The 21,793-nt window shown below is 43.1% G+C and overlaps 2 protein-coding genes across 2 annotated transcripts in view; one reads left to right on the plus strand and one right to left on the minus strand.

The window, feature by feature from the left end:
• Positions 1-20,142, minus strand: part of GABRA5 (gamma-aminobutyric acid type A receptor subunit alpha5) — a 412,886-nt gene extending 392,744 nt beyond the window's left edge. The window contains exons 1-2 of the mRNA XM_073614638.1: positions 19,561-20,142; positions 18,432-18,573 (exon numbers count right to left, since the gene is read on the minus strand). Of these exons, the coding sequence (XP_073470739.1) occupies positions 18,432-18,517 (86 nt within the window). The 5' untranslated portion in view covers positions 18,518-18,573; positions 19,561-20,142. The remainder of the gene's footprint in view (positions 1-18,431; positions 18,574-19,560) is intronic.
• The window catches only part of GABRB3 (gamma-aminobutyric acid type A receptor subunit beta3), a 682,386-nt gene that overhangs the window by 279,694 nt on the left and 380,899 nt on the right, over positions 1-21,793 (plus strand). The window lies entirely within an intron of this gene.

The following is a 21,793-nucleotide window of genomic DNA, read 5'->3' on the forward strand; positions in this document are numbered from 1 at the left end:
CAGGCATGTCCTATTCCCCTCCCACCACCGCCACCTTTACTGGGCTCTCTAATTGCATGGTAGAGATGTGACCGTGGCATCTAATTCCTGGGACACAGTGAGAGGAACGGATGTTGTTCCTCCCACTGTGTTATGTCAGAGACTGAAGATTTCATCACGTCCAGCTTTAACAAGCATCTCATCATACCAATCTTGGTTTGATCAGATGCTTTAGAGAGCAGAGGAGAGATCTGGTGTCAAATAGACCCCAGATCTCTCTATAAAAAGGACCTGTCATGGACCAGCATGTTAAGGATCATGCTATCACAAGGGATGTTGTTGATAGCAATAAAAGAGAAAATAAATAAATAAATAAATATACAGTGTAATCCTTTTAAAATAAAATAAATAATAATTAAAAAAAAAAACATTTTAAAGTGCCCCCGTCCCCCATGCTCACATGCAAAGGCGAACACAAACGTAGGTCACACGTGCATACCTGTATGTAAACGGTGTTCGCAACACACTTATGAGGTATCGTCACAAGTGAGAGCAATATAGCAATATAGTGAGAGCAATAATTCTAGCACCAGACCTCCTGCCTGCTCACAAATTGTAAGCAGCTGGCGGGAAATCAATTTGAAAAAAAAATAGTTGTCTACGACTCTGAACTGCGCATGTGCAGTCTCGAAGCCAGACGATTGGTAGACTTCTGAGCTTGGTCTCAGGTTATGCGGTGTGGTGTGTGAATGTAAGCAACACCCCACTGCCCGATCCGAGGCCTAAGCTCGGCAGTTCTTTAATTGCCTGGCTCCAGAACTACACATTTGCAGTTCAGAGTCACTGACATGGAGATTTTTTATGGGCACTTTTCCTGTCTATGAAAATTTACGGATGGGGAAAAGTGTCTGTAATTTACAAACTGTCCATAAATTTACTCTGGGATAGTTTTAATGAAAGTAACTCAGTCATGCAATTGTTTACCCAAATTACATTTCAATACATCTTTTGAGACAGGTAGAGCTTTCTTTTGATGGCGTTTAACCCCATCATGACCAGGGTCAAAACATAACAAAACAAACCTATTTTTGCAACTTTGACATGTGTTAGTGTGACTGTACATATCATTGCAACTACTGTACGTAGGGTGTCCAGTTGAAATATACCTTGTTTTTTTTTTTTTTCAGGACAGATTGGGTTTTCATTTGGTGGTAAATGTTCCCCTTACTTTCTGTTATAAACATATCAAATAGTATTCCTTACCAAATTTAGACCTTAATGTATTCTATGATTTATCTGTTTAAGCTCCAAGCCTACTTCCACCTGTGACAACTGTGTTAACTGATGCAGCTTCAGAGCTGTTTTGCTTACTCCTCCTGATCCAATTTTTTGAGACAGATAGAGCTTTCTTTTGGTTGTATTTAATAATCATTGTGTTATTTTTTACTACATAAAGGGAACATTTTTTGAAATATTACAAAAATATATAAGGGTCTGGTTTGAATTTTCCAGGAAATTCTGTGTAATTTTTTTTTTTTAAATGTCAGTTTTAACCACTGCTTGTTCCGAGACAATGTCATATGACCCTGGGACACTTCTCGACCCCGATCTCTGTAAAGAGCCGATGACGTAGCTCTTTACCCATGTGATCAGCTGTGTCCAATCAGAGTGTGAGGCGAGGAGATGCGATCAGCGGCATTTTTTCACAGGGGAGACCTGTACAGATAATTAGAGCAGTGATCATCAGTGCAGCCCCAACAGTGCCCAGCAGTGGTGCCAATTTGTGCCCATCAGTGATGCCAAGTGGTGCCCATCAGTGATGAAAGTCAGTGTTGCCTTTCAGTGCACATCAGTGCCGGCTCATCAGTATCGCCCATCAGTGCCTGCTCATTAGTGTCCCCCATCAGTGCCCATCAGTGTCGCACATCAATGCAACCTATCAGTGCTCATCAGAGTCACCTATTAGTGCCTCCTCATCAGTGCCATCTCATCAGTGCCCATCAGTGCAGCCTATCAGTGCAGCCTCATCAGTGCACGTCAGTGAAGGAGAAAAATTACCTATTTACAAAATTTTCTGACAGAAACAAAGAAAAACTTTTTTTTTTTTTTTAATTTTCGATCTTTTTTCGTTTTTTTTTTTTTTTTTAGGAAAAAAATAAAAACCCAGTAGTGATTAATTACCAGCAAAAGAAAGCTCTATTTGTGTGGAAAGAATATTAAAATGTAATTTGGATACAAAGTTGCATGACTGAGCAATTGTTATTCAAAATGTGACAGTGCTGAAAGCTGAAAATTGTTTTGGGCAAGAAGGGGGTAAAAGTGCCCTGTATTGAAGCAGTTAAGGACTGCCCCTTAGCACATTTTCTGCTACAGGATGGCCCTCTGCAATTGCGCGTTTACTCACAAAAGAAGCCGATCTGCGGGTACCGAGCAGTGGATGTCATGCTGGCACCCACTGATTATCAGGCAGAGACACAGAATGGAGATCTGCCTATGTAAACAAGGCCGATCTCCGTTCTGACAGGGGGATGAATTGTATGTCCTTGCAAACCAAGGAATAAAATCAGTCAATTCCCTGTGTAAAAGCAGCACACATAGTACAATACAACATTGGCTAGGTACACAGTTAACTCTTTGATTGCCCTAGATGTTTAACCCCTTCCCAACCAGTGTCATTAGTACAGTGACAGTGCATATTTTTAGCTCTAATCACTGATCGCCGCCAATACTAGTGTAGCGCTGGTATATTTTTTTTAATCTACCGCTGATAGGTAAATCTTGTGGGTTACGTGTTAGGTGAAGTTAGATTTGCCTCTGTTCCAGCTTGGCTGAGTTGTGTGTAGTTCCACACTGCGCTGATGGGTGTCATTGTCACCATGGGCTGGTGTTGGAAAGGCAATGTGTTGAAACGTATGAGTGCTCCTCTGTCCCGGAGACAACTCGGTGGAGGTGGTCCTCCGAGTTGCATTCTGGGAGAGGGTATTTATGGGACAAATGCCATGTTTAGGGGTTCGTTTTCAGCCACCTGCTGGCCCTCCTGGCCGACAGGTATGCGTTAGGAGTACCACCTCGTGGTCCTCCGTTCTGGAGGCCCACGTCACTGCGGCGTGAGGGTGGGCCCAAAGCCTGTCTGGGGCCTACCACAGCAGCAGAGGAATGGTCCTGAGCTGTCTATCCTGAGTGAAGAAGCTGGACAACTGAGGAGATCCCAGGGGAGGACCCGTCATGGAAGGATCATGCAGAGTGCTGGTCTGGAGAGGGGCCTGGTGACTCAGTTGGAGGACGTATCCTGAAGTAATCTTACTGCATAGTGCTGCCGGGTTGGCTTAAAGGTTCAAGTACTGTGTCTGACATTCATCGTAAATCAATACATCCTGTGGCAGAGGATCGTACGGGTTTTATTCCAAACAAGTCTGTGGCAGAGACTTTTGTTCGTGCTACGTCCTGGCTGCTAGGCAAGTGAGACAGGCCTATCCAGGCGGGCAAAGATTGAATCCCACAAGGGGAGTGCATTCAACTACAAGTGTTCAATTCCAAATAATGTTCTAAATAATACTAAAGAAAGGTATTTGAGCTTCCCTGCAACTTTCCTTCTGCCTCTTTCCTGCTACTTCCTTCACTATTTGTTCATTAAAGCATTGGAAAACATACTCAAGTGTTTGGTGCTTATATCGTCCAGAGGTAAACTCAAGGGGATCCTAGACCCGATGCCGGTGAAACAGAGGTATCGAGAGTGAAGGTAACAAGCCCGCTTTAAACCAGCAGCTCCACCGAGAGTTATTGCTACACTAGTATAAGAAAAAAATGTATAAATAAAGATTCCAGTATATATACTATAGTTTGTAGACGCTATAATTTTTCTGCAAACCAATCAATATATGCTTATTGGGATTTTTTTACCAAAAATATGTAGCAGAATACATATTGGATGAAATTATGAATAAATTAGATTTTTTAAAATATTTTATTGCATAAAGTAAAAAATATACTTATATTTTTAAATTGTTGATCTTTTTTTATTTATAGCATATTTATAAATGAATACCATCAAAGGAAAGCTCTATCTGTCTAAAAAAATGGTATAAAATTTGGGTACAGTGTAGCATGGCTGAGTAATTGCCAGTCAGACTACCACAGCACAGAAGACGGAAAAATGGCCTGGTAATAAAAGGTTATTACAGGCTGGTGCTCAACATATGTAAATTTTTTAAACAGTATTATTTTCATTGTCAATATCCTCAGTTCTTTGATATAGGGCTGTCCATTTGACAGTAACAAAGTGTGACACACAAGATACGTACATGGAATGAAGTTGACGATATATATATTAATGCTGAATAATATTTGGCAACCCAATCTTTTCCTTTTTAGGTCTAGCAGTTTTTTTATGTGTATCCAAGAATAAAGATTTATAATTGTGTATTTTAATGTTATTCAGATGTATTAAATACCGCATGATGGTATGTCAATATCTGCTCTTTCTTTTTTTTCTTTTTTCTTTAATTTATTGAGGTCGAAGTTTGCATAATTGCTTTTTTTGCTGTGGTAAACTGAAGTTTGATTGGTTGTGGATAGATTTGCATACCACATTTTCTCTTTGCATTCTCTGACAGAAAAAAAAAAGATTTATGTAGTCTTTCATTACAATATCCTTTCTCAACAGCAATTCTGTTAGACCCTAGACTTCTTCCAGAGGTAGTCTATAGTTCCTTGAGCAATTAGCAGTGAAGGACTAATCTTCTGTCTGTGTAGTTACAGCACCAACTTCACTGAGCTATGACAACAGCGTGGGACCAATTGAGTTTTCCTCTCATCTCTCAGGCAAGTAGCCCCTAATGCAACTGGTGTTCTAAGCTGTTTGTGAGGGGGTCCTCTGACCACTAACTAGCAGTCTAAGAAGATGCTTCTCCCAGAGTAGAGTGGTTCTTTTCACACAGTAAGAGGGCATTTCTCCACCAACCACCAATAGGTGCACTCAAATTTGTACTCTGTTTTTCTTTTCTAATCATTATTAGTCATTGTAGGGGCATGCTTAAAAATGGTCCTTCTTGGGTATCAGAGTACTGCACCTTCCTTATTCTTTTATGTATCAATATAGCTGCTACTTACTGAACACACAAATGTACTGATAATTGGAGATATCATTTTATCAGGGGTTCCCTGAAACCTGAAAATAATTTCAGGGGTTCCTATTGATAAAATGGTTGAACAAGGCTGATTCAGAGTGTATTTAGCAATTATGACTTTAACTGAAAAACAAGCAATAAGTGATATGGTGTATGAAGGATTGCTTGCAAGTGCTTATATGGTTTGCTGAAAATATTAGAATTACAGCCTTTTTAGTTATTTAGTATACAGAAAAATTCTAACTTAAAGCGTTTGTTAACCCCCAAAAAAAGAAGAAGAAAAAAAAAAGGATCCTGCTCCTTTAAAGCATGTTATATGACACAGTGCTGATCCTGCCAGTTTCTCCCCACCCCTCTGTAAACTGACAACAGTGTATCATGACTGCTGAGACTAGACACCATGGTCAGTTTAGGTGCCTCTGTCATCAGCAGCCTGCTATCAACTCTCCTCTCTGCTCCTGTGTCCTCCTCCCCCTCCCCTCTCTGTCTGTGTGTGAGTGCCCCCCCCCCTCCTGCTGCTCTCATAACACTAACCTGTATACACCATCAACACTGCCTCCTATTGCAGTGTCCCCCCTCTGTGAATGATTTATAAATGTAAATACCTCATTTAAGACCTGAGATTGCGATCACATGACCAGCCAGCTCTCTCCTCCTCTCCTCCAGACTGACATCAGCAGAGAAATCTCAGCTCCGCCCGCTGCATCTCTCAGAGGAGGAAAGGAGAAAGCTGGCCAGTCATGTGATCACAATCTCGGTAGTGAAATTAGGTATTTGCAGCATTTATTTTTATAAATCACACACAGAGGGGGATACTACAACAGGAGGCAATGCTGATGGTGTATACAGGTTAGAGTGCCTTAACAACGACTTTATTTTATATGCATCATATATAATCACTCAGTAACTTGGATTCACATTTTTCCATGCATGTTACCATGTGCATGGTTACACATTTTCATGTGCATTGACATGAATTTTTGGGGAACATCTGGGGGTAACACACATGTACATGCATTTTGGGGGATATCCCATTCATTTTTAATTTCACATGAGCCCCAATGCATGTTAATGCAAGAAACGCTGCAACTCTTCAGCACCCAACAATGAATACATGCGAATGGCCATGAGTTGTGGTGTATTGTATTGGCACAAAATAAGTCAGATATTAATGCTCATGGGCTCTAAATATTGATAATGTTAATCCCTACACCTTGGATGAGATGCATTGACAATGGAATGATTGTGTTTCCAGGAGATGAAAGGGTGAGGATAGATCAATTTACACCACACAGCATAGAGCATACATGTTATAAGGTACACATAACATGTAGCACAATTAACACAGGGAATGCACAGCACAAAGAATATACATACCACTTAACAAACAGGGCATATAGTGAATGCAACAGGCACAGCAAGCGTAGCATACACAACATTCACAACATGAACCCCTAAAGCACAAGAACTCAACTGGCACATTGTACAAATCACAATACACAGTGCAGAACACTAGCATCATATACATGGTACAGAATGTACATAGCATACACATACACAACAATATTCCAGAATGAATACAGCACAACGCACACACATGCATACACAACAAAAATTATACATCCATGTAGAATACACAGAGTACAGCACACAAAAAGAACATAATCCAGAATATATACAACATATATGGCACAGACAATGTCCAACACAGAGCATGCACAACACCCACCACAGATCATGCACAACACAAAACATACATAGCACAGAACACACAAATGACACATGATAATCAAAACCAGGCATACAAAGTTTACACAGCCGAGAGTGTGCACAACATACATTGTATACATAGTATAGAATAGAGAGCATACACAATGCACATCACATGGTGTACCATTGCCAGATTTAGGGGAGTACTGAGGTAGCATGCGCACTCTCAGATTTCAGTTGAGCCTTCACTGCGGGCATGCCCAAGGTGACTGACAGAGTAGATGTCTAATTTGTGAGCTTGGCTGCCTCTCTGCAGTGAAACAGCCTCTGCCATGTCCTTGTCTGGTAATCACTGCTCTTCTGCCAGGTGATTCTCTCCTTCTCATAGCTGAAACAGTGAGTATGTCCTGCTTCCACTTGATCTCCTGAGCTGCCAGCATAACTCCTGGACTACGGAGCACTGTACTACTGCTCCCTACGTTCTCCTGCACTGAACAGCAGGTGAAGAACTGTCAGTGCAGCTCCCTGCATAAGCTGATGACCCACTACTCTCCCTCCCAGTCCTGTTGCCCCTGTTTCACTACTTCTGAGGTGGTTCAGCCCCACTAAGCTGGCAATCTGTTTCACCTCCCTCTGCCATATTTTTAGAGGCTAGGGAACTGTGCATAGCTCTCCCTTATCCCTGCTCTTAAGATCTTTTGGTACATCTCCTGGCATGGGGTCCCTGGCACGGGGTCCCTGCACTGTGGTCCTCCAGAGTCCTCTTACTCCCTCCTGGATTAAAATGGTTCTAAAGCTTTCATTTTACTGCTCTGTAATTGTTCTGCACAGAGCAGACCTAAACCTCCTCTTCTGGGGTCCCCCTCCGGTGCTCCTGGCTCCTCTTCAGCAAGTGCCCCATAGCAAGCCACTTGCTATAGGAGCACTTGTGCAGGCTTGATCATGAGCTGGACCTTTGTGCATTTATCGACAAACACTGCACAGTTTGGCCCCACCCCCTGCTCCCTTCTCATAGGAGTTGGTTAGCAGAAGCAGGAGCCAATGGCTCCCACTGCTGCCTCCATGTCCGTTTAGGAAAGAGAGAGACAGCAGTGCTGCTGCTCCTGGGCACAGTGCTGGATCTAGATCAGGCTCAGGCAAGTATTTTGGGGGGGCCTGAGTGGAGCATTACACAGAAGGTTTTTTTACCTTATTGGAGAAAATGCATTAAGGTAAAAACCTCCTGTTTATACAACCACTTTTAGCAGTGGGAGAAAAAAGATCACTACTGCTCCCTGTTTATCTAAGGCTGCTGCCCAACACTTTCCATCCCATTCCTGCCACCCCCTGCATTGATATAGGTGTGATCTCTCCTGTTTTTCCCCATTTATATTTGTAAAAGCCAAAACCCACCACTCTTTTCTCCCACCTCCACCCTGGATGTTGAGCTCCTTCTTTCATTCCTGCACTGCACACAGTCTAGGCACAGGCAGCAGAGCTCCTCTTCTCCTCACAATATATAGCTAAGATTAGATTCCCTTAGGCTTGATTCACACTAATGCGTTTTTAATGCATTGTGCATTTTGCAGAAATGCAGGGAAATTTTTTAACATGTTCACATCAATACATATTTGTGCCTCTGCGTTTTTTACTTTTTTTCCCGCAAAATGCAACGTCTTGCATGTAATAGAATTCAATTGACCCGCATCCAAAACGCAAGTACCGCATTTTTACCACGGTTTTGATGCGATATTGCCGGCCGCCGCGTCCTTAACAACCGATGAGTCATCAGCTGTCAGCTGGCTTCCCACTCAATGTAAAAAAAAAATTGCCGGCTAAAAAAAAAATTGTGAAAAAAACAGTGTGGGGTCCCCCCAGGTCCATACCAGGCCCCTGGGTCCAGTATGGACTCAGAGGGGACCTCCACACACCAAATTTAAAAAAAATGGCATGGGGGTCCCCCCAAAATCCATACCAGACCCTTACCTGAGCATGCAGCCCGGCAGGTCAGGAAAGGGAGGGGACGAGCGAGCGCCCCCCCCTCCTGAACCATACCAGGCCGCATGCCCTCAACATGGGGGGATGGGTGCTTTGGGGCAGGGGGGCAAGGACCTCTTAACGACAACCCTTGCCCGGTGGTTGTCGGGGTCTGCAGGCAGGGGGGCTTATCAGAATCTTGAGGCCACGCCCCCTTGTGACATCACCGCCCGGGGCATGCTGGGTCCAGCAGCCAGCACAGCAAGCAGACAATTGCAAAAATGTAAAGTGAAGTAAAAGTGCAGGCTCCACTGCTGCCATTACACATGTAACAAAGCACTGTTTTATTTTTCTAAATGTGAGTTTTCCTACTTTTAATCATCTGTATTCGTCTGCATTCATCTGCATTGATGCCCTTACCATTGGTGTACATCACCACAAGCCTTTTAGACTCATTGGGAGTACGCCCTTTTGGGTAAGCCTTCATCTAATTGGTGGTGGATATTCTAATTGCAACTTTCTTCACCAATTGTTCCCATACTTGATGTCAAGTGGATGTTATGAACATTTGGTTTATACTTTTGGACTCATCACACGTTGGGATCTTCTATTGGTGGACTTCACATTTATGTATTCTTTTATTTTTTAAACATGGATTCATTATCACTGTGGACATATCTAACTAAGGTTTTTTCAGATATTCCTAATATTGATTCAGAGATTCACATAAACATTTATGGTCTCAGTTTATTCACAGATGTGTTTTTAGCGCTGTACTTTTATTTCGCTTTACATTTTTGCAATTGTCTACTTGCTGTGCTGGCTGCTGTTTATTGTTTAAAGGGACAGAGTGGTATAACACTTTTACTTTTATGTTGCAGTTCTGACCTGTGAATTTCCCTCCTTGGAATGGCAGTGCAGCTGTGGGGGGGGGGGGGCTCTGCTGCCTGTGCCCCAACTGTGTTCAGTGCAGGAATGGGAGAAGCTCTGCCAAGTGCCCTGCCAGCAGTGACCCCAAGTGCCTGTCCTGTGCTCTGCCCTACTGACCCTATGTGCACTGCCCTACTAATTCCTATACACCCCCCTGCTGCCCTCCCTTCCTTTGCCCTGCTGACCCCCTATACACTACCTTTCTGACCCCCTATACACTACCCTTCTGACCTCCTGTACACGGCCCTTCTGACCCCCTGTACAATGTCCTACTGCACCCAGTCCTCTGCCCTCTCTACACTGTTGTACAAACTGCTAACTTTATTCTTTGCCCTGCCATCCCTCTGTACACTGCCCTGCTGTCCTCTCATCCTCTACCCCCCAAAATTGGCCCTGCGGTGTTCACAGCATAAAGGATACTTAGCACAGTTTGTACAGGGCACACATGCACAACACAAACAGCTAACCTAGGATGCAACATGCACATTTGACCAAACAAAGCCTTAACAGCACAAACACAGCACACATAGGATTCAGCATACACAACAGAGACTGTTTAAAAACATTTACAGCACACAGTTTACACTTCACAGAAATTACAGACAATGCCACTACCAGTTTTTCTAATGAACAATTAGAAGCTATTTTAATGGTCACAAAGGGGACAAAAACTAGTGTATATCATGTAGGTGTATATTAAGGAAATCCTCTGATAACAATTATTTAACAACTTGGTGACATGTAGCCCTCAGAATTATACCTGCTCTTAGCACTGGTTACCAAATGTATTGACATTTAAAGTAAGTGGAGAGCCAAGGGAAAATGGCATAGTGTCATGCATAGGTATGTAATAGGGATATGTCTACAGTATTTGACATCAAGAATATGGTGTTAGCCAGTGTATACATTGTTGTCTATATTTGCAAAGTGAGATAATGCCTTGAGCATGTGCAAACATCATTCATGTTTTAAAGCCCATTTGGGGCTAAAGCACATAGCACACCAGCAATGACTGTATGATTCAACTGCATGTTTACATACATATTCCACATGACTAATGAAACCTAACCCAACACTTACACGTTACAAACCATGATATTCAGAATAAGCCATTCAAGAAATGGTCATATTCTGGCAGAGGTATTCAAAGTAGTGATGCACATCTTCATTTCTCAAAGTATAGTAGAATGTGCGCTTTACCCATTACCAGTTAGAAGCACATCTGCACTAGTAACCTCAGAACTGTCATCCAGACTGCACCATTGAAGTAAATGGGAATTTGCTGACATGTGTTTGATGTGTATTTCAAATGTATGTTAAATGCAAGACACCCACCTGAATAAGTTATTGGGGTGCCTACTTAAGGATCACAGTTGACCACCCCTGGTGTAACTACTGTATGTAATGCAAATATGTGTAGGTATGTAAGTCTCATATTAGCACCCAAGACCATCGTTAATATAAAGTGGTTGTAAACTCTTATGCCGCGTACACACGGTCGGACTTTTCACCTGCAAAAGTCCGACGGACGCCGCCGGACCAAGTCCGGCGGACAGTCCGACCGTGTGTGGTCTCCATCGGACTTCCGACGGACCGTTTCGGGCGGAAATCCGACGTACTTTAGATTTGAAGCCTGCTTCAAATCTTTACGTCGTACCTCCGCCGGACTCAGTTCCTGACGGAAAGCCCGTTCGTCTGTATGCTAGTCCGAAGGACCAGATACGACGGAGGAGCAGGTTACTGCATCTCGCGCTCGCTGCAATAGGAAAAACTAATTTTCCCATTGCGGCGAGCGCGGGGGGCATCCCAGGCCCTTAGGTCTGGTATGAAACTTTAAGGAGAACCCCCTACGCCGAAAAACTGGCGTGGGGGTCCCCCCAAAATCCATACCAGACCCCGATCCGAGCACGCAGCCCGGCCGGTCAGGAAAGGGGGTGGGGACGAACGAGCGCCCCCCCCCTCCTGAACCGTACCAGGCCGCATGCCCTCAACATGGGGGGGTGCTTTGGGGGAGGGGGCACCTTGCGGTGCCCCCCCCACCACAAAGCACCTTGTCCCCATGTTGATGAGGACAAGGGCCTCTTCCCGACAACCCTGGCCGTTGGTTGTTGGGGTCTGCGGGCGGGGGGCTTATCGGAATCCGGGAGCCCCCTATAATAAGAGGGCCCCCAGATCCCGGCCCCCCCACCCTATGTGAATGAGTATGGGGTACATGGTACCCCTACCCATTCACCTAGGTAAAAAGTGTCAATAATAAAACACAACACAGGTTTTTAAAATAATTTATTAAACAGCTCCGGGGGGGGGTCTTCTTCCGTCTTCGGGGGTCCCTCTGGTTCATCTTCTCCCGGCGTCCGGTTGGTTCTTCTCCGCTCTCCGGCCTCTTCTCCCGGTGTCCCAGGTCTTCGGCCGGCCCCTCCGCTGTCTTCAGGTAGCTCTATTGCCAGCGGAGGTCCGGACTTCTTGGCTTCTTGGCTTCTTGTGTTCTCTTCTCTTCTCTTCCCCCAGATGTTGACACGACGCTCTCTCCGGCTGGACTGGTCTCTGAGGGCTGCGTTGTGACTTATATAGGCGGAGACCCCGCCCCCATATGATGTCACAGTCCCAGCATGCCCAGGGACTGTGACATCATATGGGGGCGGGGTCTCCGCCTATATAAGTCACAACGCAGCCCTCAGAGACCAGTCCAGCCGGAGAGAGCGTCGTGTCAACATCTGGGGGAAGAGAAGAGAAGAGAACACAAGAAGCCAAGAAGCCAAGAAGTCCGGACCTCCGCTGGCAATAGAGCTACCTGAAGACAGCGGAGGGGCCGGCCGAAGACCTGGGACACCGGGAGAAGAGGCCGGAGAGCGGAGAAGAACCAACCGGACGCCGGGAGAAGATGAACCAGAGGGACCCCCGAAGACGGAAGAAGACCCCCCCCCCGGAGCTGTTTAATAAATTATTTTAAAAACCTGTGTTGTGTTTTATTATTGACACTTTTTACCTAGGTGAATGGGTAGGGGTACCATGTACCCCATACTCATTCACATAGGGTGGGGGGGCCGGGATCTGGGGGCCCTCTTATTATAGGGGGCTCCTGGATTCCGATAAGCCCCCCGCCCGCAGACCCCGACAACCAACGGCCAGGGTTGTCGGGAAGAGGCCCTTGTCCTCATCAACATGGGGACAAGGTGCTTTGTGGTGGGGGGGCACCGCAAGGCGCCCCCTCCCCCAAAGCACCCCCCCATGTTGAGGGCATGCGGCCTGGTACGGTTCAGGAGGGGGGGGGCGCTCGTTCGTCCCCACCCCCTTTCCTGACCGGCCGGGCTGCGTGCTCGGATCGGGGTCTGGTATGGATTTTGGGGGGACCCCCACGCCGGTTTTTCGGCGTAGGGGGTTCCCCTTAAAGTTCCATACCAGACCTAAGGGCCTGCGACGGGGCTCGCAAGGTTTCAATCTCGCCAAAAAAAGCGGCGAGATTGAATTCCTTTTCTAGTCCCGTCGTACCCAAGTCACGTTCAAAATGAACGGACTTGTCCGTGTGTGGGAAAGTCCGTTCATTCTGAAAGTCCGGCGGAAGTCCGTCGGAAAGACCGGATTCCGGAAAGTCCGGCCGTGTGTAGGCAAGTCCGGCCGTTCAGAAAGTCCGGCGGTAGTCCGCCGGAAGTCTGGCGGCAAGTACGTCGGACCTAGCTTTCTAGAAAGTCCGACCGTGTGTATGCGGCATTACATGTTCCCAGTGAGGAGACTAGCATTGGAAGATACACAGAGATTAAATAAATCCTCCTATTTAAGTTGTAGCTTTGCATCTTCTGCCATTTCCTATGTAGATTGTTTTGAAAACACATAGAAAGGATTTCTATTTTGATCTATGAGCAGGGGGCAGAGATCTAAAGTCTTCACACAGCTGACAACTCTGAGTCTTGATTGGAGGGAAGGGACACACCCCCTTCACACAGTATGGAGAACAAGTACAGCTGTGGATAACAGTCACAGGCTCAGTGCTGCAGCTCCTTCCTCATTACCATTTTAACTCTTAAAGCTGCTAGAACTGAATCATGCTGATAACAGAGGAACCAGGCAGCAGAGAGAAATGACACTCCGTGCTTTGGAGATAGACAAGTACATATTATAGAAGGATGTGCTTTTTTCATATTTGTTTGAGGGTTTAAAACAATTTTAACATTTAGGTCTATGACTATAAATTAGTCAGGTTAGCATTATATAGCGAGATGCAGGTCACCTGGCATCGTTATCTGTTATTATCAATAGTACATGCACTTAATGGAGTACATAGTGGATTGGGGAAAATTTAAACAGGGGAGGAGGAAAAGAGTTTGCGTTATCCATAGCAACTAGTTGGATACCAGTCTTCTTTCTGAGATCTGATTGGTTTACATGGGCTAAACAGGCACTATACTCTTACACTTTCGTGTGGTAGATTGTAATTTGTAGATGTTCCAGCAGTATTAAACCCATAAACAAAAATGTAGTATGTTGCATCTTACCACTTCATAAATGCGGTGGCTGCACAATTACTGTTTTTAAGGCTTTTTGTAAAACCTTTATCCCAAAAGGAAACAAATCTGTGGCTGTAACTGCTGAAAATTGTTGTTTGGAGTTCAATTTTAATTTGTTAGTCAAGTCCATCTAAATTTGCTAGTGCATCTATTACTACCCTCCCCAGATTGACAATGCTGCTGTCCAAGGGTGTCTCTGTTGCTCCCTCATCCATAGTGAACACAGGATGCATGTTACTGGCTGGATCATCAGGTGAAAATAAAGGAAGCAATATCCTAACTTGGGGTTACATATAAAGCACACCTGTAAGTAACATTATCTTCCTAAACACTCCCCAGGACTGAGGCTGCATTCACACTACAGCATTTTGAATCAAGGGCAGATTTGCCGCAGATCTGCCCGTAATTTGACAACGCAGAGGTGTGAATGACAAAACGCGGGACTTGCATTCGAGTTGCCATTCATTTAAATGACACCTCAAATCGCAGTACGGGTCTGCCGCGATTGACACGCGATAAAACGTGCTGCAATCCCAGCAACCCACATCGCGGGATGCATGTCACCCCAAAGTAGCTCCCCAAATCTGGTCACGATTCAAAATGCTGTAGTGTGAATGCAGCCTAAAGGGCAGGCATCTAGCTGTGTTTGCACATATTTACAGATTGTATTCTCAATGCCCCAGGATCCTTAAATACTGGACAACTCTGACGTGAAAAATATAAAGACTCCCTAGTAGTGTGAAAAGCTCTATCACCTCTTGCAAGTTCTTAATGGCCCATCTCTATGATAGAAGATCTTCTTGTACATATGCATATATTTGCAACTTAGAGACCTATAATTTGTGTCTTTGAAAGGTGCTGGAAGAGATATCTAAACTGGGGTGTCGGCAGTTTAGACCTTGGGGCCATGTAGTACTGATAGAGAGTGCTAGATTCATCCTAAAAGGGGTCCACCCTATACTGTTTATGAGTGAAAGTATACATACCTTAACAGTTTCAATCTGATGGCAGGCCCTCTGGCAACCTCTTTCCATTGCTGCAGATGAAAATACCTTGCAGGATAGTTTGTCATGTTCATTGATTTCAATTAGGAATTTTCCATAGCACAGATAGGTAAAATCAGTAGCAAAGAAAGCAGCTTGCTGGATGAATTTAGTGACCTGATAGATAACACTCCAAATGAACACCCAAAACCCCGCCCAAAAAAAAAATGCAAACAGTTTTAGGCAAGGGTCTTAGTTAACCATTTTGTTAAAAACATATATTAATCAACACAGAATGTTTGTATGATTTTAGGTTCATAGGCATTGAAGAGAAACATCCCAAAATACTTTACAGCATATTGAGGTTGATTTACTAAAATTGGAGGGTGCAAAATCTGGTGCAGCTGTGCTCAGAAATCAATCAGTTTCCAGGTTTTTAGGTCAAAGCTTAATTGAACAAGCTGAAGTTAGAATCTGATTGGCTACCATGCACAACTGCACCAGATTTTTTCACTCTCCTGTTATAGTAAATCATCCCCATTATCTCATAGAAACCCTTAATTATCTATCGGACAATAATAGACATTGCTAAAGTATGCTTCAATAATTACCTTTTAGTTAAAACATGCATTAGAAGTAAATATTGGATTAACATGGCCCAGCATAACGTCAGATATGATGAAATTTGTAGGGCAGAGCCTGCTGTGACATCATCACGCATTACCAGAAGCTGTCAGGAAGCAATTTTGACTGTTACCTGCTGGAGATTTTTTATAGACGAGCGCTGTCTGTTCTTATATCATGTGAGTGTTCTATATTTTGTTATTAAAGAAGCATTTTTACAGTCTACACTATGAGGAGTTTCTACTTTTATCTTCAATGTACCACCAGGATGTTTTTTCTGTATGAAGTTTCTTTCCCACATACACATTGTGAGATGACCAGTAAGCCCTCTTCTTATTGATGACAACACCTATGAAGATCTACATGATGCCATATGCCCAATGCTTGCTTTGACCTATCTTTAACCAGATGGTCATTGCAATCTGGTAAGCCTCATATGGTGTCACTTGGTGGAGGATTCTATTAACTGCACATCCAATCAACTGCACACTGAATATTGTCCTCTCTCATCAGTGCTTTGGGTCCCACACCTACTTTTCTGTTGATTACTTTTGGACTGCACTTTCTATTCCTTTTTCTACACTTAAACTTGGTTTCAATTAATGTATTGATTATTACACTCAAATGTTGAAACTTTTTTATGTATAAGGATATTAGCGCAACATTTTTCTTTTCCAGCTCTGCACAGAAAACAGTTAGGTTTTTTTTTGTCAAAGGTTAAAGTTATTCTAGTCAGCAGGTTTTTTATCTTAACCTCCCTGGCTGTAATCCTGCATGTGGCTCGGGGTTAAATTTCAGTACCATTAGCGGTAACCCCGAGCCACACTCTGGATTGAATTGCAGAATCATAGTGCAGTATACTTACCTTGTCCCCAGGATTCTGCGATGTACCCCCACTGTGTCTGCAGGCTGTGTCCTCCACCCGATGCTCTGTGTTCCGGGCTCCGTTCCCTGCGGGCGTTGCGACACATGGGGCGGAGCCCAGCGGCAAATTCAAAAAGTACACAAAACATAACAAATACAGTACACTGTAATCTTACAGATTACATTACTGTATAAACTCATTTCACATCCCTTTTGTCCCTAATGCTTTGTCCAGTGCCCTCCCTGCACTTTTATATTATATACTGTTCTTTCTGCCTGGAAACTTGAGATTGTCCATGGCAACCTAAAAGTCTCCCTTAACATCAAAAGTGGTTTTAGATCAGCTAGAAAACAGCGATAGTAAATTAGAACACGTTCAGAATTGAACGATAGTGATTTGTGGGGAAATTGATTTTATTATTATATTATTATTTTTTATAATTATTTATAGTTATTTATTATATTATAATTTATGATTTCTTGTTTCAAAACTTTATCATACCTGGGATGTCTACTAGACTCTTGTTTGGAGAGATTTAAGTGTGTTATTACTAAGAATTACAAGCCTACAATAAAAAACGCCAAATTTCTATGCAAAACAATTGTACCACTTTGAGACACAAAAATCTGACATAATCATACTGCCAGGGAGGCAGGCTACAGTGGTAGTAAATTCTGTTACACCACTTGTACCTATAGGTAAACATATAATAAGGCTTACCTGTGGGTACTGTGCATATCTCCTAAACTTGAACAGTTTAGGAGATATTCAGAGTATATGCAGCCAGTGACATTACTGGCACATGCGCTCTGAAGGTCTGGCTTACAGTGCTCTTGCTGTAAACAGGGGCTCCTGCGTGCATGCATGTGACTGATGTCATCATGCTCCTAGCCACTCATGTAGCTGGAGGCCACAAACCCAGAAGGAAGACCGGGGAAGATGTCAGCCCTCTCAGCAGTGACATTGCAATGCTGGAGGGCTTCGTTCTAAGGTAAGCCTCTCATAATGTGCTAGTATGCGATGCATACTAGCACAATATGACATTGTCTTGCTGCTTTATGCTTTAATGCATTCTATGCATTAAGATAAAAATCTTTCAGTGTGCAGCAGCCCCCCTCAGCCCCCCTAACACTTACCTTAGCCCATCTCGATCCAGCGATGTTGCACAAGAGTCTTGGCTGCCCGAGACTCTCTCTCCTCATTGGCTAAGATGGCAGCAAGACACCATTGGCTCCTGCTGCTGTCAATCAAAGTCAGTAAGCCAATGAGGAGAGAGAGGGGATGGGGCCAAACTGTGGCCACACCAAGCAGCGGCTTGGGTGCCCCATAGTAAGCTGCTTGCTGTGGGGGCACTCAGCAGGAGGGAGGTGCCAGGAGTGCCAGCAAAAGGTAAGCATAACATGTTTTGTTATTTTTAAATTTAAAACAATTAGACTTTAATTGAACAAGCTGAAGTTAGAAGCTGAATGGATACCATGCAAAGCTGCACCAGATTTTGCACTTCATCCCCATTATCTCGTAGAAACCCTATATGGATTTGCATAGATTTTTCAATTATCTAATGGACAATAATAGGCATTGCTTTGACAATTACCTTTTAGTTAAAACATGCATTAGAAGTAAAGATTGGATCAACACAATCTTTTAAAAAAGATCATAATCATGCATTTCTTTTTTAAATGGAAATATTCTTATGACATATAAGTTTGACTGTATAGCAGATGCAACAAGAACTTCACCAAGAAGCAGCACTCACCTGGTATGAACACGAAAACTCATAATAACACAAGAAAGAAGTACACTTTTGATCAGAGCAGTGTCAGACTTGATTGTGCAGTCCATTTCTACTCGGTACACAAGTGAACTATTGTTTAGTGTGGATTTACTTGCCTCCCACTCTGCATTGAAGAAAAGGAGCATCCATTAAGTTTCAAGCACATCAGTATATACAGTTCTTCGATTCTCAATAACAATACTGCTGCAACATTTTTTTTTTAAATGATAAAATGATTAGAAGAAGATGGATACCGAAAACGTTACCTATTATTTTGGCAAGCCTCAAATAGATTTTCTTTTAAAAAAGGATCAGTTAATAAATGGTTCCGGCAATTATTACATCGATGAAAGTATCATTGTTTGATCCTAGAGGCAATTTTGTATCAGTTCCACAATGCAGTCTAGCAGCCAGCTGATCGATACGGTTAACCCTGGCTGTGCTGTCATATAATCGGACCGCACTGATCTAACCTGTAGGTCTGTGTACCAGGAGGCTTCGTGTTGGAGTAATTAGCGGCATCCTAGAGCTGAGCGGAGCTGTCCAGCGTGGTGGTGCTGAAGCCTGCCTGCCTCAATGACTGCTGTGGTGCACCATTGTTGGACAAGGGGCAAATCATTACCATGGCAAGACTGCATGCTGTCCCACAGTCAGCACAGTCAGCACTAACTCCTTTACCAATGCTTATATATATATATATATATATATATATATATATATATATATATATATATATATATATATATAAGGATTATCGCAGCACAGCTATCATTCAGCGAATGGGGATTCAGCTTGTCTCACACAAAGGTCAGCTGCAGTCTCTTTATTCTTACATTACTCTGAACAGATCCCCCCAGATTTTAGACAGGACCCCCTTGCTGCGCTTACTGTACTATTGCATTTATGATGTTAAACGTCCACAGACTCTCTTTTTTCTTATTTATTGATGATTCCCCCCCCCCCCCCCCCCCCTGACTTGTCCCTTAGCAGGTGTTAGGTAGTTATTGCAGACATCACATGTTAGCAGCCTTATGCACTTCCTAAAAGCAGTCAAGCCATTCATCCTTAGCAACCACACATCATAGAGAATGAGCTGCCAGCTATTGCTTACCGAGCGTGCCTTTGTATCAGGGCCTCAGGTAGGATGTAATGCTCTTCACCTCCCTTCACCTTGGTCAGGGTCTTCTCTTTTTTTTTGGATGTGGTCCCCTCAGTAGAAGTGTGCACGGTGCTAAGGATGCTGAATGCTGCTGGTGGCCTCTCCAGATCTGCTGGAGCTCAGCTCCTCCCTCCGGGATGAACAGATTCCCAGTCCCTCTATCAATGAACAAGTGTTCTTCTCCTCCTCGCACCCCTCTACATCTCTTCTCTACTTTTCTTTCCTCTTGGCCGTGGACTACTCCCCTGTAGCTGCTTGGGCTTTCTCTTAAGTGCTGGATCAGAGGGATAGACAGCCCAGTCTATCCAAGCTCGTAATGAGCTCCCTGGAGAAATCCACAAGTTGAGAGGAATGAGGCAGCTTGGACAATTTGGCTGCCACGTTCCGACAAGTAGGAGTCAGCCACGTCACCCAGCTGGGGCATGGAGCAGAACCCCGGGGGTCTCCATTGCAAGTAAAGAACTCATTCCCCATCTCCCCATCTAAAAACCGAAATGCTGTGCCTGCTACATCACCAGGGTTATTGATCTCCTTCATGCTCTATGCTCTGGGAGGGGGCTGGAGAAAACTGGGACACTATATATATATATATATATATATATATATATATATATATATATATATATATATATATATATATATAATCATTGTAACAGCAATCAATACATCATTCATCCTTCATACATGTCATCTGACCTAGCTGTCAAATGTGGCATTTCCTTGACATGATCATAAGCTTTGATCTCTTTGTTACATATAGCTTCTTTCCATTTGGATTAGGTAGTGAACACATTTTCTGGCTATGCATAGGTTTCCATTGCAAAGCTGTATGTGTTAGTGATTCCCCACACAATTATCTTGATGAATTCCAGAAGCTGGTGTAACCCTTTCAGTGCTGTCATTTGTTCTTTAAACCCAGTCTATGTCCTTGTATTCATGCTTCAGCTTACTGAGACTGATTTACTAAAGGAGTTGAGGGACATTTTGTGAATTTTCCTTCCACTACTCAATCATGTGAAAAGCAAATTCCTGTTGACTTATTCCATCTGCACACGATTGAATAATTAAAGTGAATGTTTACACGATTGATTGTGTGGGCATTCTCATTTAGCAAATTTGACCAACTGTGTTGTGTATGGAGATATCAATATTCAATCTGTACATACCAGATATGGCTAAACATGTCAACATAATTAAGTTTAGCAAGGTACTATAGTTTATATACTTTTTAAAATATTGATTTATCCTAAACAAAGCCCTTGATTTCTGTAATCTATGGCATCTCTATATTCTGTAAAGAAAAGTGCAAAGTGCTGTGACTTATAGCAACCAATCATCTCTACATTCTGTATAGAAAAGTGTAAGGTGCAGTGACTCATAGCAAGTAATCATCTCTATAGTCTGTAAAGAAAAGAGCAAGGTGTAGTGAATTATGGCAACCAATCATTTCTATATTCTGTATAGAAAAGTGCAAAGTGTTGTGACATAGCAACCAATCATCTATATGTTCTGTGAAGAAAAGTGCAAGGTGCAGTGACTTATAGCAACCAATTATCTCTATAGTCTGTAAAGAAAAGAGCAAGGTGCAGTGACTTAGTAACCAATCAACTCTATATTCTGTAAAGAAAAGTGCAAAGTGCTGTGACTTATAGCAACCAATCATCTCTATATTCTGTAAAGAAAAGTGCAGGGTACAGTGATTAATAGCAGCCAATCATCTCTATATTCTGTAAAGAAAAGTGAAAGGTGCAGTGACTTATAGCAACCAATCATCTCTATATTTTGTAAGGAAAGGTGCAAGGTGCAGTGACTTATAGCAGCAAGCAACCAATCAGACTTTATTTGTCATAAATATAATTTTCTCAAAGTAAAACGTCATACGATGCTAAAGTACTTTGCCCTTTATTTTTTCTTGTTGATTAGTCCTGACTATTTGTAAATATTGGAAAATGACAATATATCTGTAGCTCCAAAATAATGAAAAAGAAATGCAGTTGTTTTGGGGTGAATGAAAAATGCATTAAAAGTCAACTGAATGAAATAGAACATATGAATGATTTCTGAAGCCTATGCAAGATTTGATCTAGGATTTTGTCAATTAAAAGAGAACTCAGTACTGCAGTTTAAGGAAGTATCAATAGAGGGCACTATGCTTCCATTAGGGGTGGCATACATGGATAAGGGT

This window comes from Aquarana catesbeiana, linkage group LG02, assembly GCF_042186555.1.
Source record: "Aquarana catesbeiana isolate 2022-GZ linkage group LG02, ASM4218655v1, whole genome shotgun sequence".
NCBI classification, from domain to species: domain Eukaryota; kingdom Metazoa; phylum Chordata; class Amphibia; order Anura; family Ranidae; genus Aquarana; species Aquarana catesbeiana.